This window comes from Raphanus sativus, chromosome 4, assembly GCF_000801105.2.
Source record: "Raphanus sativus cultivar WK10039 chromosome 4, ASM80110v3, whole genome shotgun sequence".
NCBI lineage: Eukaryota > Viridiplantae > Streptophyta > Magnoliopsida > Brassicales > Brassicaceae > Raphanus > Raphanus sativus.
The window spans coordinates 37,838,720-37,854,729 of NC_079514.1; the positions used below are offsets into that span (position 1 = coordinate 37,838,720).

A 16,010-nucleotide genomic window follows, 5' to 3' on the forward strand; every position below is an offset into this window, starting at 1 on the left:
TTAAGTAAAACTAATAAAGTTAAATATATCACGTCAACAGAATTAGGTCTACCATGATAATAAACAAAACACATGAGTCACTTTCATAGTTTTTGTTACAGGGTTATTATAGAAATTTAAAGTTTGAAGATTTAAATTGGATGTAATGACCATTTTAGAAGTTTTTTAGTGAGACAAGAGTTTGTTTGAACGTGAACTATATGGGCTTTATCGACACAGACCAATATATGGGCTTAACTTGGGCTTTAAAATGCACAACATAAAGACAAAAGTCTTCACTGTCTTTTCCCAAACAAAACAAACTCTTGTTCCAAGAAAAAACTAATTACGAACCGTTCCGGATCTGTCTCCGCCATGAAACCACAACGGCAGAAGAACGTCTCGAAGTCTGATCCAACCGTTTCCCGGCCTGTTACCCGATCGATGACAAGAGTTCACCGAACCTCTTTACCGATTCCCGATGAACTCGTCCTCGAAATATTCTCGAGGTTGCCTTTAAAGTCCATAGCGAGATGCCGCTGCGTGTCCAAGCTCTGGTCCTCCATGCTCCGCAGCCGAGACTTCACGGACTCCTTCTTGACCAAATCTCGCGCTCGCCCTCAGCTTCTTTTCGCATGCGAAGATCACAGCGTCGGTAAGTACATCTTCTTCTCGTCGCCTCAGCCTGAAAACCCCGGAGACAACTCGCGTTTCGACCCCGTTTCGAATAAACACAAGGTGTTGTCGATGAAGAGCACGGGTGGTGAACAGATCTTTGTGCATCAAGTTCTGACGTTAGGAACCGATGATAATAATTTGTCGTCGTCGTCGTGGAGGTTGGTCCAGTGTTGCGTACCGCATTGTTCTTCTCGTAAGTGGATTTGCATCGGGGGTGTTGTATACTACGTAGCTCTAGTCAACAGCTCGCCCTTCAATTCCATGTTAGTTTGTTTTGATTTGAGGTCTGAGAAGTTCAGCTGCTTTGTGAATTTCTTTGAAAATTCGAGTCGAGCGAGGCATGCATCAACGGCTCTGGTGAATTACGATGGCAGACTAGGTTTGGTTATGTCGGAAGATTCCAGTAATGTTACTCAAGCGAGTAAAAGCTTTGATCTGTGGGTTTTACAAGGTTTTGAATGGTCCAAGCATGTATACGTGTTACCACCTACGTGGAAGGATGTGGTTACGGAGACCATGTGCATTGCTGGAATGGTTGGTACAGATGAAATCGTCTTGTCCCCGCGCTTCCAATTCGTGCCTTCCTATGTGATCTACTACAATGTGGAGAGCAAGAAGATCAGAAAAGTTGGAATCCAAGGAATGGATGCTTTTCAGGGTAAAAGATTCTACACCTAACTCAACTATGTTGAGAATGTGAAGCTTCTTTAAGCATTCCAAGTGTAGTTTTCATTTTGTTTGTTTCTTTTTCTCTAGGGTCTTAGTTTGAACAACCCATCTCTTGTAGAATATTAGACAAGGGGGACTGTAGAAAATCTTTTTTGTTACAACCTCTGTAACTAGTAAATATACTAATCCAAGGGGATGTTTTAAGAATGTGATCTTTCAGTGCTGTGATAGATAGAATAAGAGTTTCTAGATCCATCAAATGAGTTGAAATGTAGCTTAAGGTCACTTGACCTCGCCAGAAAATGATGTTTGCCAATCCCTTGTAAATGATCTAATTTTGTGCCATTTTTTGGATTGTACCGAGTAGAACCTGAGTCACATAGTGTTTATCACAAGTCAAAACTTCGTATGAGATAATCGAGAAAGGTACAAAATAAAGCAGAAGAAGTTGAACAAAAAGCTACAGATGTTGAATTGATGGTGATTCAATTATTAAAGAAAGCTAGATCCAGACCGAGATGTTTATTATTGTTATCTAATAATTTCATATGTTCAAATGAAATTGCTCTATTAGTGGCATGAATTCAAACCGGTTTCTTTGTTTACATAAGATAGTCCAAACAAACATAGAAGTTTAAATACTGTATGTTCTTTCCATACTGTGATAGAGAGGAGTTTTTCGATCCATGAAATTGCTTAAGATAAACCTCGCCAGAAAATGGTGTTTGTCCAAGCCCTTGTAGGTGACTGATAAATCACGAGTTTTAGATATCTAATTATGTGCCATTTTGATTGTGTATCTCGAGTAGTGTTAGTTACATAGTGCCTATCATAAGTCATAACTTCTTAAGAGATCATAGAGAAAATGTACAAAATAAAAGAAGATCAGCGAATAGTGATTAACTGTCACTAAGATGGCGAAAGCATAATGAATTTACTTGTAACAATTTTGCTGAAATCACATAAATGCCATAATACGTGATATCATGTTGTCGCACACTTCCTAGATGGAAGCGTTCGAGTGGTGGACATGTAGCTTATGTAAGTATTCTAGATTGGACTTTTTAGAACCTGAGAGTTTTGTAGCAAAGATGGTCTAAGAGCAAGATTATCGGCGTATCTTAGCCAAATATCTTAGCATTAACAGATCGAAATTTAAATGAAAAAAGAGGAAAACACTTAGGACGTTCCTTAATTAAGATACAAAATATGTGCGTCCTTACCAGCCACGTGGCATCTTCCTTTCCAGGAAGCGTTGCGTTGAGAGAAAGATAATTCAATCGTCGGCAGGCAGTGATGGCGAGCCATCTCCCAAAGTCCACTCCTCGTCTTCTCTTCTCTTTCCCCAGGTTTCATCTCTGTTTCCCTTATACTTCCTGAATGTGATTTTTTTTTTTGGACTTAAGATTTATCTGAAAGTATTAATCCTTTAGAGAACTGGGTTTCATGGAGTTTCGTTGGAAGATTCGCTGTATCAAACCGAAAGATCAAAGAGTTATTAAACAGTTCGAGAAGGTTCGAAGTCAAAGCGAGGACAGCAGCTTCGAAAACCATAGAGGTTGAAGTGGACAAGCCTTTGGGTCTAACTCTAGGGCAGAAGCAAGGTGGTGGAGTTGTCATCACTGTGAGTTTTTTTTTAATTACTTACCTCTGCAATGAAGTTGCATTATGTTGTTTGATAGAATTGAGAGTATTTCTTTGATTTCATTTTTCTCAGGGTGTGGAAGGAGGTGGGAACGCAGCAAAAGCTGGTCTTAAATCTGGTGATCAAGTTCTGTACACAAGCAGCTTCTTTGGAGATGAGCTTTGGCCTGCTGATAAGTTGGGGTTCACTAAAACCGCTATTCAGGCCAAACCTGATTCTGTCTACTTTGTTGTCAGCAGGTGCGTGTTTGTCTTTCTACTGATTTGATTTAGGTGGTGATCTTGCTAGAAATGTTGCCTCTTTGTTCTAATGATTGGAAAATTATCAAATACTATATAGCACAAGGGTTTTGTGTCTATCTTTTCCATATGCTTCGTTAAGTAGTACCTGAGGTGTTCTCTGATATGCTTTGTGCGGTTCTTGATTGGTTTTAAGATGCGATTTGTGATTTTTGATCAAACACAGAGGTGCAGATCTTGATGTGAAGAAGCTAAATAAGCGTCCGGCCCCTCCTCGGTTTGGAAGAAAGCTAACCGAGACTCAGAAGGCTAGTGTAGTTCTCTGTTTTTGTTTTCTAAGACTTAGATACTCTTATCATGTAACAGTTACCTCAAAGCCTTAGATAGTCGATTAGTCTGAACACGTTTCTGTGATTGTATCATTCTCATTCGTTTAAAACTTATTTGACTTTGTGCTAGTTCATAGAAACTTGAGATAAATGATGTTGTCATCCTCATTGGTTTTAATCTTAAACATACTTGACCTTGGATGTTCCTTGTTTCAATTTTGTATCGATGTACCTTTTTTCCCACATATCTATGTTAGTTCTGAGAAATTTGAGATCACGACATTCTCATTGATTCCTTGTTTCAATTTCTCTCCTTGTTACAGGGTTTTGACAAGTACATGAACCTAGTGTTGGATGAAGCTGAAGAAGTGAGCCTCAAGAAGATTAACAGGAAACCATTTGGTGAGTTTACTAAGAAACAAAAAAGTCCTACCAATAATCTATATTTTTAGGATTGCCCTTAGCAAAATCTCTTAAGGACAAAGTAATAATAAAATATCTTAAGGACTAAAATTAAGTCCTACCAATAATGATGCTCTAAGGCTTTTAAAGTTTCTCACTTCTCATTATAATGATCATATGATTCATGGGAGAATGGGACCTTTAACTTAGTCCCTTATGTTTTCTTCTTGTTGATGTATTATCACTTATACGTTTTTACTAGAGAAACTACCAGAAGAGTTGGAATGATTGCGTTTAAGCATCACATAATTCACACCTTTCTACACCATATAGAGATAAAGAGAACGTCAAGCTCCTATACAAATGTTTAGCACTTTTTAACCTGAGATGGTAAAAGAATCAGGGCTTCTTAAATTATGGCTTTATGTCATTCAATTACATCATATTTTTACATATGAATTTGTTAAACGCTACTCACCATCACCGTTTTGTGGAAGGAAAAAAACCACATGTTGTCGGACTTGTTGCCGTTTAGTTATAAAAAAACATTAAACTTACTAAACACATAATAATAACCTAAATCTTTTTGTAACTCAAGTGTCTCCGCCATGAAACCGCGGCGGCAGAACGTCTCGGGTCGAACCATCTATCGGCGCTTTACGCGATCGATGACCAGACTTCATCAAAACTCGCTCCCGGTTCCTGATGAACTCGTTTACGAGATACTCTCGAGGTTGCCGTCGAAGGCTATAGCGAGATGTCGTTGCGTATGCAATCTCTGGTCCTCCGTGCTTCGCCGTCAAGACTTCACAGACTCCTTCTTGACCAAATCGAGTGCTCACCCTCAGCTTCTGTTCGTCTTCGAAGGCTATAGCGAGATTCACTTCTTCTCGTCGCCTCAGCCTGAAAATCCGGAAGAGAACTCGTATGTTGTAGCCTCCAATCATCTTGCGTGCTTCCCAAGTCCCTTTAGCTTATTTTTGTGTACCAGTGGCTTCTCGTGTTATGGACAGAACCTGATCTTGAATTGCAAGGCTAAGATGGTAATATGTAACCCCAGCACGGGACAGTCCTTCACGTTACCAAAATTGACGTTTAAGAGGAAGACAAACTATGTATTGTACACCTATTATGGGTATGATCTGATTGAGAAAAATTTCAAGGTATTGTCAATGGCATGTTGGCCTGCAAGTAATGGATTGACCTCCGTGGAGCACCAAGTTCTGACATTAGGAGCTAAAAGATTGTCATGGAGGATGGTAGAATGTTGCATCCCACATTTGCCTTCCTGTGGTTCTAAGTGGATATGTATCAGCGGTGTTTTGTACTACTTAGCCGCAGCCAACAGTTGGTCTTTGGAATCTATGGTAGTTTGTTTTGATTTCAGGACTGAGAAGTTCACCCTTATTAATTGCATGGAAACTTTCAATAGAGCACTGCCTGATTCAACAAATATGGTAAACTACAATGGCAAACTAGGTTTGCTTATGTCGGGAGATTCTCATGATGTTACTCCAGCAAGTACAAGTTTTGAGCTGTGGGTTCTGCTTGACGCTGCAAAACATGAGTGGTCCAAGCATGTATACGTATTACCACCTTCTTGGGAGGATGTAGTTGCAGAGACCATGTGCATTACTGGAATGGTTGGTACAAATGAAATTGTCTTCTCCCCGCTCTACCAAAGAGTGCCTTCCTATGTTATTTACTTCAATGTGGAGAGAAAGACAATAACAAAAGTTGGAATATTAGGGATGGAAGCGTTTCAGGGTAAGATATTCAACACCTATCTTAACTTTGTTGAGAATGTGAAGCTTCTTTAAGCATTTTAAGTGAGTAGGCGTCGTTTTCATTTTGTGTGTTGTTTTTTTTCTAGCGTCTTAGTTTGAAGCTTCTGTAAGCGAAAAATCTTTGTCATAAACTCTTTAAGATGATGATGATTTAATTATTAATCAAAAAGCTTGATCCTAACTGAGATTTTTATTCTTGTTATCTTTCTCTTCCAAGTATATGTTTAATTAAATCACTATGATGGAAAGCATAACGAATTTACTTGTAATAATATTTGCTAAAATCACATAAGTCACCACTGTGAATCTTTTAAGTGGTTGCCTCCTTTGTGGTAGAATGTTAGTTGTAGAAGCCTTGTTAGCTTTGCTGGAGTTATTGGTACAAACGAAATCCGCCTTGTAGATATATACATGTAGGCATGAAGGTGAAAAAATTTCAAGACGGTCTTTGATAGTATTAGGTCTGAGTCAGTCCACAAAATGGTAGTAGTAGCAGTGCTGATGCTGGAGACGGATGATAATGAGTGCCATAAGTTTAGGATTAGCCAAGAGTATGTATATGACGATGCCATCTTTCAAAAATTGCAGCACCTCGGAAAGAAACATAAGGGACATCAAATATCACAAGTCAAATGTGAAGCGTGATGTTGCTATTTGTTCTGTAATGGGTTGATCGTCTAAATCTGCAAGTTTCTGACATGGTAAAAAATTAAGTTGTTTGATGGTTTCTAACTTTCTATAGTTGATAATGTAAGGTCTCTGTATATACAAATACTGAAAATACCAAGTACTTGGATTAGAAGAACTTTTTGACAAAGACACTAATGAACCAGCAGCAATAATTAAGCTCACAAATACAGAGGAAACAGAAAATAAAGAAAACACAGAAAGAGAGTTGATATCATACTCTACATATGAATCGTACACAAAGTCCAACTTATACATAGTCTTCGTTAATCTTTTTTAATGATTAACTAGATTTTGACCCGCGCTTTTAAAGCGCGGAATATCTTACGATGAAAAATTTCACTAATAACTTAACAAATATTTTGGTAATTTTAAAGAGTGTGTATTTAAAATATTTTTGCTTCAAATCAGTGTTTTTAAATTCAATCCGATTGTGACAATACCGGTTAGTCCGGAGATCTGACAATTCAATTTATGTTTTCAAAATATTCATATTAAAAAATCACTAAAACCCGAGACTAACCGATTGAACTGATGGATGACCGATATGTAATCTAATTGGATTTAAATTGTAATAGTTTCATAATTTGTAATCTTATAATCCAAATTTTAAAGTTCATTATTTGGCAATTTATGAAATTATGACGTTTCTACAAAATTTTAAAGAGAAAATGATAGATATAAAATAACTAAGATTACTTATTGTATTGTTTGGAAACATTGATAGTAGTATAAAAATATATTGTTTGGAAACATTGATAGTAGTATAAAGAAATAAGTATATTGTTTGGAAACATGGATAGTAGTATAAAGAAAGAAATATTAGTGATTTAATGCATGTTTAACTATAAAGTATAAAAGTGTATTTAATTTAAAAACTTACAAAATAAATGTTAGGTCCATCAGAATGTTTCTGTTTTAATAAGATAGATTACTTGATAGGATCAGAAAGCAAGAAACTAAACATGACCATATCTCTTACACTTCCTTTCATAACTATAAACTTCCTCATCACACCTTCTCTAGTAAACCCAACCTTTTCAAGAACCCTTTGAGATCCCACATTGTCCACGTCCACTAGTGCCTCAAGCCTCTCAATCTCCGGCATTTCCTTGAATATCTCCGCCGTCACTAGCCTTACCGCCTCCGTGGCGAACCCTTTTCCCCAATACTTTCTCGCTAGCACATAACCGATCTCTTTCCTGATCTTATCGACCGGCATGATCAAGATGTAGCCGATGGGACGGTCGTTCTCTAAACAGATGGCTCGGAGCCAAGGGTGTGTCAAGACCGAATCGGTTATGTATTTGATGGCTTCTTCTCGGCTCGTGCATGGCTCCCTTGAGCAGAAGCGTGCGACTTCAGCATCTGTAGCCCATACCATGTAGTCGTCGACGTCCGAAAGAGTCATCGGCCGGATAGATATTCTTCCTGACGGCAATGAAACAACCACCGTTGGTTGAGTCTCGTTTAAGTCCATCCTTATTTAGAATAGTGAGTGTTTGAGATATCACATCGTAATGTCAATGCGATATCTTTATATACACCGCACTTATCAACAAAACTGGAGTTTTGCTTCTTGCTTTTAATAAAATAAAGCTAGTGGTAAAATTGTATAATTATTCTAAACAGTAGTATTGACTAAGAGCATCCACATTGGATGTCCTTAAAATTTGGTCCTTAACATTTTTTATTAATTTGTTGTGCTTAAGAGATTTTGGTAAGGACTTAGTTAAAAAACCAGATTATTGGTAGGACTTAATTAAGTATCTTAGGAAAATAATTTTGATTTGTAAATGTAGTGATATATAGAAAATAGAAGTTTAAAAAAATAAATACATAAATAAGAAACTTAGCATTATAATTGAAAATTACAAACTTTAAAAAAAAATTACATGTTATTTCAAAGATCTCCAAATTTATTCCATATAAATTCGATCAAATCATCTTTTAAGCGTTGATGAACTTGGTTATCCAGAATTTGTTGCTGAGGATCAATTGCATTGCCGAGATCAACCGCATTGACGAGATTTGAACCTGAACCGACGGAATATGAACGCACCACACCTTCTCCTTCCCCTTCTCCTTCATTAAATTCTGAAATGTTTCGGAGAGTGTATGATCCTCGTTCATCTTCGACAATCATATTATGGAGTATGATACATGCTTTCATAATATTTCCTATTTTTGTTTTATCCCATAAATTAGATGGATTTTTAACAACGGCGAATCTAGCTTGGAGGACTCCAAAGGCACGCTCAACATCTTTTCGCACTGATTCTTGGGTTTTAGCAAATAATGAATTTTTCGGACCCTGTGGTAGTCGGATAGATTGAATAAAAGTTGCCCATTTCGGATAAATACCATCCGTTAGATAGTAAGCTAGATGATACTCCCTTCCGTTGACAGAGAAATTAATTGACTTGCGGAGCTATTCCGTCAATAATGTCATCAAAAACAGGTGATCTATCTAGAATATTAATGTCGTTCAAAGTACCTGGGGCTCCAAAAAACGCGTGCCATATCCAGAGGTCATATGAAGCAACGGCCTCCAACACAATGGTTGGTTTATTGGTTCCTCGTGAATACATACCTTTCCAAGAGGAGGGGCAATTCTTCCACTCCCAATGCATACAGTCGATGCTTCCAATCATCCCTGGGAAGCCACGTTCTTCTCCAGCATGGAGTAGTCTTCGAAGATCCTCCGGTGTGGAACGTCTTAGATATTGATCGCCAAACAAGTGGATTATTCCCGCACAAAACTGGTGCAAACATTTTCTAGCAGTTGTCTCGCCAAGTCGGACATATTCGTCAACTGTATCAGCCGCACCACCGTAAGCCAATTGACGAATTGCTGCTGTACATTTTTGGAGGGGAGATAAACCGGATCGCCCGGCTGCATCATGTGTTGCTTGAAAATATGGTACTTCGGTTGAAAGATGATGCACAATACGCATGAACAATGGTTTGTTCATTCGAAACCGTCGCCGAAATAATCTAGAACCGTATGTTGGATTCTCGCTAAAATAATCATTCCAAAGCTTCTTGTCGCCTTGTTCCCGGTGTCTTTCTATAAAAGTACGTTTTCTTCTCTCTTTTGGTTCTAGAATTGTGGCATGGGTTTCGAAAAAATCTTGTAATGGGGTATCAATATCAATCTCATCATCATCATCATTAGCATGGTGGTAATGATAATGGGAAGAAGATGCCATTGAAGTAGAAAAGAAAAAAGATATGATTTTGAAGAGAAGAGTGTTGTGAATGATTTTGAAGAGAAGAGTGTTGTGAATGATTTTGAAGAGAAGGTGTAATATTTATAGCCTTCAAATATATGATCTCCCGTGAGGCTTCAATCTCATCCCGTGAGGCTTCAATCTCATCCCGTGAGGCTTCAATCTCAACTCCCGTGAGGCTTGTGTACTTGTGTCGGACATAGGAAAAACATGTGATTCTTGATTGTCTTCTTCTATCTTTTAATATCATAAATTATATAGAAGAAAATAGAAACATATTACAATAACATATGAGAAGAGGAAAACATTGTTTAATCCATACAAAAGATAGAACAAAATAGAACATCCCGAGTTCATTCCGAGTACAACTACAAGCATCATTACTTAAACATAAAAACAACAACAACGATCATCCTTACTTAAACATCACAACCATTCCTAGTACAACTACAAGCACAACCATAAGGGCAACAACGATCTCAAACCCATTCATACCCCTAGTTTTCTTCTTACCTAACTCAATGACTAAATTCTCAAGCCTAAGAAGCTTTTGTTCAGTCTCATTACCAAACGTAGAGGTATCATGGGTCACAGTTGGGATGTAGTCGCTCGCAAACGCTAGACTATCTACCTTCTCAGCGAGCTGGCGAACCTGACTATCCATGGCTCTCATCTCCTCCATTACTGCCACGTCCCACCATTTATAAACGTGGCAGTCTCCGTCGTCGACGTTCTCACAGGTGTAGTACCTGCGCCCCGGATCATTCGTTGTGCGAGAAGTGGCTAAAACCGGTACGGCACCACAGTAGCATTCCTTCGGGAAACCGAACTCGACTTCAGGCTGTGGAGGATAACGAACCCGCGATGCTTCAATCTCAGCTTGGTCCAGTAGTATATCAGCTTCAAACTCATCGTCGGTTAATCCGTCTCCTAAACCGAACTCGACCTCAGAAGGTTGTGAGTAGCTATACACTCCCATTGCTTCTGTTACCTGAGAATAATCAAGACGTTAGTACAAAACAGACTGAACAAAACAATCAAGAATATAGAAAACAAACTGAACAAAACAATCAAGAATATAGAAAACAAATTGAACAAAACAATCAAGAATATAGAAAACAAATTGCATATATTGATTGAGAACTTCTAGAGATATTACATAGGTTTCTTGCTTCATTAAAACATGATTTAAAAGGAAACTACATAACGACATTATGCTTGACAACTTCTAAATCAGAGCTAAGAGTTTCTGCTTGACAACTTCTTCAGCCTCACTAAGCGGTTCCTTCTTAGCAAGGAGAGTGTCAAGAATGGCGAGCTTGGATAGTTTCTCCTTCTTCTCCAAATCTATCATCTTCAGCTCACACATTGTCTTATAGTCCTCAATAGTCTTCCCTTTACCAGCTCTTCTAGCTTTAGCAGCCTTCACACCTTCAGGTCGCATCTCAACGTAAGGAACTTGACCCACGTCCCCAACGTCACCAAAATTGGTGCTTGAGTTTTGCGAAACGGGTTCAACCGTTTTTCTTTTCGAACTGGAAGTTGTTTTAGGCGGGTTCAGGCTGCACCATTTCTGTTCATATCTCAGGATACACCACGCATGCTCAACTGTAAACTTCTGGTTGTGAAGCTCGTAGTAGATTTTATGAGCCAGCTTTAGAACGTCGTTCTCACTCTGTCCACTGGTCATTCGTCTCTCTGCAGCAGCGAAAGCTCCACAAAACTTGTTTGTCCAGTCGTTGATCTTGTGCCACCTCTGCTTACAATGGTTGTGCTGTGTCTTCAGACCCCCCGCTATAACATGAGGACTAGCTGCGTAGTACTCCTGAACTCGGTTCCAAAAGGTGCCTGACTTCTGATCATTGCCAACTATAGCATACTTCGATGTGTTGAGCCAGGCGCTGATAAGAACCTCGTCATTAGCTGGAGTCCATTTCTTCCTCTCCCTACGCTGTGCGGGTGTGTCTTCAGGTACTTCTTCAGCCTCAGAAGTTTGGAAACTGAAAGGAGGGATTTCTGAGGATGGAAAACTTTCATAATGAAAGTTTTGATTACCAACATTTTCACCTTGGCTGTGAAGCAGCCCTACATAACTACTATACTGGCTATATTCATTCGTTGGATCCATTAGACGAGGAAGAGAGATAATACTTAAGAAAGTGGAGATGTGGTTGGTTTATGAAATATAGAATGGGTTTTATAAAATGTGAAAGGTAAAGAAGCAATAAGTTACAACAACTAACCATTATCTACATATGTCTAATCAGAACTTATTAGAAGTAAAGCAAGTTGCGGAGGAGTTAAAATGAAAGACAGACTGCTTTAACTACCGATATGAAGCTAACTCTAATCGGACACTTGCCATTTTAATTTAATCAGACAATAAACACAGAAGTAAAGCAAGTTGCGGAGGAGTTACTTAAAGCCATTTGCATTTACTTACATCAAGACAGAAAATAAACACAGAAGTAAATTCAACACGGTTTCACAACAACCACAACTGATCAGAGTTCTATACACGGTTTCAATGCAAGTAATCAGTTCATGATCACTACCTATCTTTGTTGTAGTGGAGAAGAAGAACTATTATTATCAAAGGTAACCAAAACAAACGACAAATAAGAAGAACAACCTTTACTTATTATTATCAGTTCATTATCAAGTGATCAGTTCATTTTCAAGTGATCAGTTCATTATCAAGTTCATTATTATTATCATTATCAAGGTGGAGAAGAAGAACTATTAATATTATCAGTTCATTATCAAGTGATCACTTCATTATCAAGTGATCAGCACCTTTACTTTCTATCAGTGTTCTAGCCTAAACGCATTCAAACGAACCTATCAGTTTCATCACATCTAACATTTAACAACAAATAAGCACAACTAAACTAGATCGAGAATCACTGATACACTGAGTACATCGAGAACCACAACAAACTAGATCGAGAATCACTGATACACTGAGTAGATCGAGAATCACTGATACACGCAAACAACTGTACAAACAAACCAACATGCAATCCCAATCAAGAGTAGATCGAGAACCACAAGAAACTACATGCAATCGACTTCGACACCGAAAACAAAAAAGATAGAGAGGGAGTTAATTACCTTTTCCGAAACACACGAGAGGTTACAATCGCCGATAAGAGACAAAACGCGAGGAAGGGACAGACGCCAATCGAATCGCCGTGGAGAGGAATGGAGAGACGCCAAGAGAATCGCCGTTACCACCGCTCGAGACACGCCGACGAGAGAGAACGCCGCGATGAGAACCCAGACGATTCGCCTCCAAGAGAGAGAACAGAGAGAACGAGAAGAAGAGACAGAACAGAATGAACCCGAATCTGGACCTTTCATCGCTCTTCCCTCACCAGTTTCGCATCAACGGCCAGGAACCAAACACGTGCCTTCTAAGGACGTGAAATCATGTTTCTTAAATTAGGGGCGTCCCAACGATATTAGCCATTTTTGATTTAACTTTTAACCTTAATTACTAAGATATTTGGCCTTAGATACGCCGATAATCATGGTCTAAAGCTCCAACAGAAGATGACGTGTCGCCGCGGGAATGGATAGTTGTCAATTTGGACCTTTGACTACTGTTAACACTTACTTGGTTGCCAAACAAAGCATATATCGGACCTGGAACTTAACGTGTTGCTTCCACTGGGATCCCGAAGAGACCAGGTGACGAAATTGTGGGGTCCCTTTTCCAAAGAGAATTTAACTTTTTTACAAGGGGTCTCAGTAAATGATTTGCTACTATTAGTTTTTTTTTGTCAACTTGCTACTATTTTTAGTTATGGGCTACGAATATGTTATGTTGATTGTTGAGTCAACGCAAGACTCAACATGTTTTCTTTACGTAACAAGGCTAATTGCCAACATGATTTTTTTTTTGTAACAAGGCTGAAGCCTGAAAGTATGATCTTTAGGTCGTATCATGTAATAAATTATAATATATATACTAATACCAGACTATACATACTTATAGATATCCACATAAATTTAATATATTTATATAAATTTAGAGTTAGATACATATTAAAATGAATACCCCCAACTAAACATGTCCTAAGACTTCATATGTTTTTTTTAATAACAAGGCTAAGACAACTTGTAGAATTCACCCAATGTCAACAGAACTTACTTGATCTTATTCTTGTTAAAAATATTTTTTGACTTCTACAACCTTTTATTACCTTGTTTTACAGATTTCCATTCATCTAATCGTTGCTAGATATTAGTTTTCTCTTGTAACATCTCACAACAGTATATTTGTCATTATACTGTATTTCTTGTTTTCCTTTTAATTGTTTTAACTTCTTAAAGTAAACTTATATTCCTATATATGAGATGTTGAATCCTTTTTTTTTTTTTGTGACACTGAGATGTTGAATCCTTGTTTTCAATTTTTAAAGTGAACACGGTAGATACGAAGGCACGTACTTAATCTCAAATTATATAAATATTTTTTGTAAAACAGTACATCTATAAGGTTATAACATCATTAAAAATTGAGCATCATATGAAATAATACATGTGTTTGATCAAAATCAGAGCAGAGAATCAGAAGGCAACAAACTAAACATGACCATATCTCTTACGTTTCCTTTAAGACACATGAACTTCCTCATCACACCTTCTCTCACAAACCCAACTTTTTCAAGAACCTTTTGAGACCCGACGTTATCTACATCGACAAGAGCCTCAAGCCTCTCCATCTCCGGTTTCTCCTTGAATATCTCCGCCGCCACAAGCCTCACCGCCTCCGTCGCTATCCCTTTCCCCCAATACCTGCTTCCGATAACATAACCGATCTCTCCTCTGATATTATCTACGGGCGTGACCGAGATCGAGCCGATGGCGCGGTCATCATCTAAGCAGATAGCTCGGAGCCAAGGGTGTGGCAAAACGAAGTTGTTTATGAAAGCTATGCCGGCTTCTCGGCTCGTGTAAGGCTCCCACGTGCAAAAGCGTGTGACGTTTATGTCAGTTGCCCAGACCATGAAGTCGTCTATGTCGGAGAGAGTCATTGGTCGGAGATGGATTTTCTCGGACGGTGAGGAACTCACGGCTTTGAGAGAGCATGAGTCGATCTCCATCTCGGGTGATGATTGTTTTGAGTTTTCTTGGACGTTTGTTTCCGTTGAAGGCATTGGAGCTTGTATTTTAAAAGACTGCTTAGGCAATTTGATACTTGATTCTACACATATCGCGGTTTAAATAAACAGAAACTTGTAACAGAAATAGAAAATATTAAAAAAGAAAAGCAGAACGTTCCTTTGTTGCTTCTACCGGTCAAATACGCAACAACTAATAAGGACTAGTTGGTCAACTTCTTTTATGGAGCTGCCTCTCATATGGGATGCCATAACGTGACATGGCATAGAATGTTTGGTCGTTTTTCCAATTAGATGATGTATTGTTTTCCTAATGATTTTCTCTAGTTAGTGTAAGATTTTTTCTCCTTTTTTTGCAGTTAAATTTTTGATTCAACAAATAGAGTTTATAACATTCTTTTTTGAGAAAAAACATATCAATAGAAGAGTAGAAAAACAAACGAGGCACGACACTGACCTTTAACACTCTTTTCAACAAAGTGTAGACAAAGGAAGAGAGGATAAACAAACAAAAACGTCTCTAAGATGGAAACTTGCTGAAAGAAACCCAACAAGTTAAAAGGTATCACACTTGTGATCAATGAGCCACCAGATTCTAATTAATCAAACCACCATCCTATTTACATCGCCAAAGCTGTTAAATCTTTTGAGACGCGAGGTATGTATTGAGGACATTTAATTCATCCATCTAATACGCACTAGCATGATGTCGGTTTAATCAATACAGGAACGCAAATGAAACCTTATCTTATGGATCTTGAAACTCCCAAGTGCCAGACTTATATTCAACCACAACGTTACTGTAAACGTTTCAAACAGATACCTTACGAGTTTGATAAAACTGAGTTTCATTGTTCAAAATTCTTGATGCGTGAATTGGGTCAGGAGAATGATAAGAGTCTGACATTAAAACATGTTCAAAACAAAACTCAAGAATTACCGGATTACCGGATTCTTTAGCCCTCTTAAACATACTTAACTCCTAAACATTTGTCCTCTAAACTCTATTACTTGGGAGTCTCAAGATCCATAAGATAAGGTTTTTTTTGCGTTCCTGTATTGATTAAATTGACATCATGCTAGTTACGTACTAGATGGATGAATTGAAATTAATTTCTTCAATATACCTCGCGAGCCGCGTCTAAAAAGATTTAACAGCTTTGGCGATGTAAATAGGATGGTGATTTGATTTTTCAGTGCTTTCGCCAATTCTCGAAAACCTCAAAGTCTCCA

The 16,010-nt window shown here is 38.2% G+C and overlaps 6 protein-coding genes across 10 annotated transcripts; 2 read left to right on the forward strand and 4 right to left on the reverse strand.

Annotated features, from left to right (window-relative positions):
• Window positions 1–308: 308 nt before the first annotated feature.
• Window positions 309–1,701, forward strand: LOC108849105 (putative F-box protein At3g23960). The gene has a single exon (XM_018622611.2). The coding sequence runs from the start codon at window positions 355–357 to the stop codon at window positions 1,333–1,335; it is 981 nt and encodes a 326-aa protein (XP_018478113.1). The 5' UTR covers window positions 309–354; the 3' UTR covers window positions 1,336–1,701.
• Window positions 1,702–2,499: 798 nt separating this feature from the next.
• On the forward strand, window positions 2,500–5,909 carry LOC108809294 (F-box protein At5g65850). Of its 5 annotated transcripts, none has more exons than XM_057010101.1 (6): window positions 2,500–2,675; window positions 2,779–2,950; window positions 3,044–3,210; window positions 3,437–3,518; window positions 3,863–3,941; window positions 4,540–4,665. In XM_057010101.1, the coding sequence occupies exons 1-6, from the start codon at window positions 2,623–2,625 to the stop codon at window positions 4,551–4,553; spliced, it is 567 nt and encodes a 188-aa protein (XP_056866081.1). In that variant the 5' UTR covers window positions 2,500–2,622; the 3' UTR covers window positions 4,554–4,665. The 5 variants fall into 5 exon arrangements, with proteins under 5 accessions (XP_056866081.1, XP_056866080.1, XP_056866079.1 ...); XM_057010100.1 differs by lacking the exon at window positions 4,540–4,665 and adding an exon at window positions 4,204–4,456; XM_057010099.1 differs by lacking the exon at window positions 4,540–4,665 and having other exon boundaries at window positions 2,501–2,675; window positions 3,863–4,187.
• Window positions 5,910–6,599: 690 nt separating this feature from the next.
• LOC108852882 (uncharacterized) lies at window positions 6,600–7,968 on the reverse strand. Its single transcript, XM_018626358.2, has one exon. The coding sequence runs from the start codon at window positions 7,893–7,895 to the stop codon at window positions 7,347–7,349; it is 549 nt and encodes a 182-aa protein (XP_018481860.1). The 5' UTR covers window positions 7,896–7,968; the 3' UTR covers window positions 6,600–7,346.
• A 289-nt stretch (window positions 7,969–8,257) lies between these two features.
• On the reverse strand, window positions 8,258–9,685 carry LOC108824966 (uncharacterized). The gene has a single exon (XM_057007365.1). The coding sequence runs from the start codon at window positions 9,625–9,627 to the stop codon at window positions 8,830–8,832; it is 798 nt and encodes a 265-aa protein (XP_056863345.1). The 5' UTR covers window positions 9,628–9,685; the 3' UTR covers window positions 8,258–8,829.
• Window positions 9,686–10,001: 316 nt separating this feature from the next.
• On the reverse strand, window positions 10,002–13,059 carry LOC130511447 (uncharacterized). The gene is made up of 2 exons (XM_057008439.1): window positions 12,763–13,059; window positions 10,002–10,639 (listed from the first exon to the last, which is right to left on the reverse strand). The coding sequence occupies exons 1-2, from the start codon at window positions 13,009–13,011 to the stop codon at window positions 10,064–10,066; spliced, it is 825 nt and encodes a 274-aa protein (XP_056864419.1). The 5' UTR covers window positions 13,012–13,059; the 3' UTR covers window positions 10,002–10,063.
• A 1,041-nt stretch (window positions 13,060–14,100) lies between these two features.
• On the reverse strand, window positions 14,101–14,917 carry LOC108852228 (uncharacterized). The gene has a single exon (XM_018625733.2). The coding sequence runs from the start codon at window positions 14,811–14,813 to the stop codon at window positions 14,211–14,213; it is 603 nt and encodes a 200-aa protein (XP_018481235.1). The 5' UTR covers window positions 14,814–14,917; the 3' UTR covers window positions 14,101–14,210.
• Window positions 14,918–16,010: the final 1,093 nt, after the last annotated feature.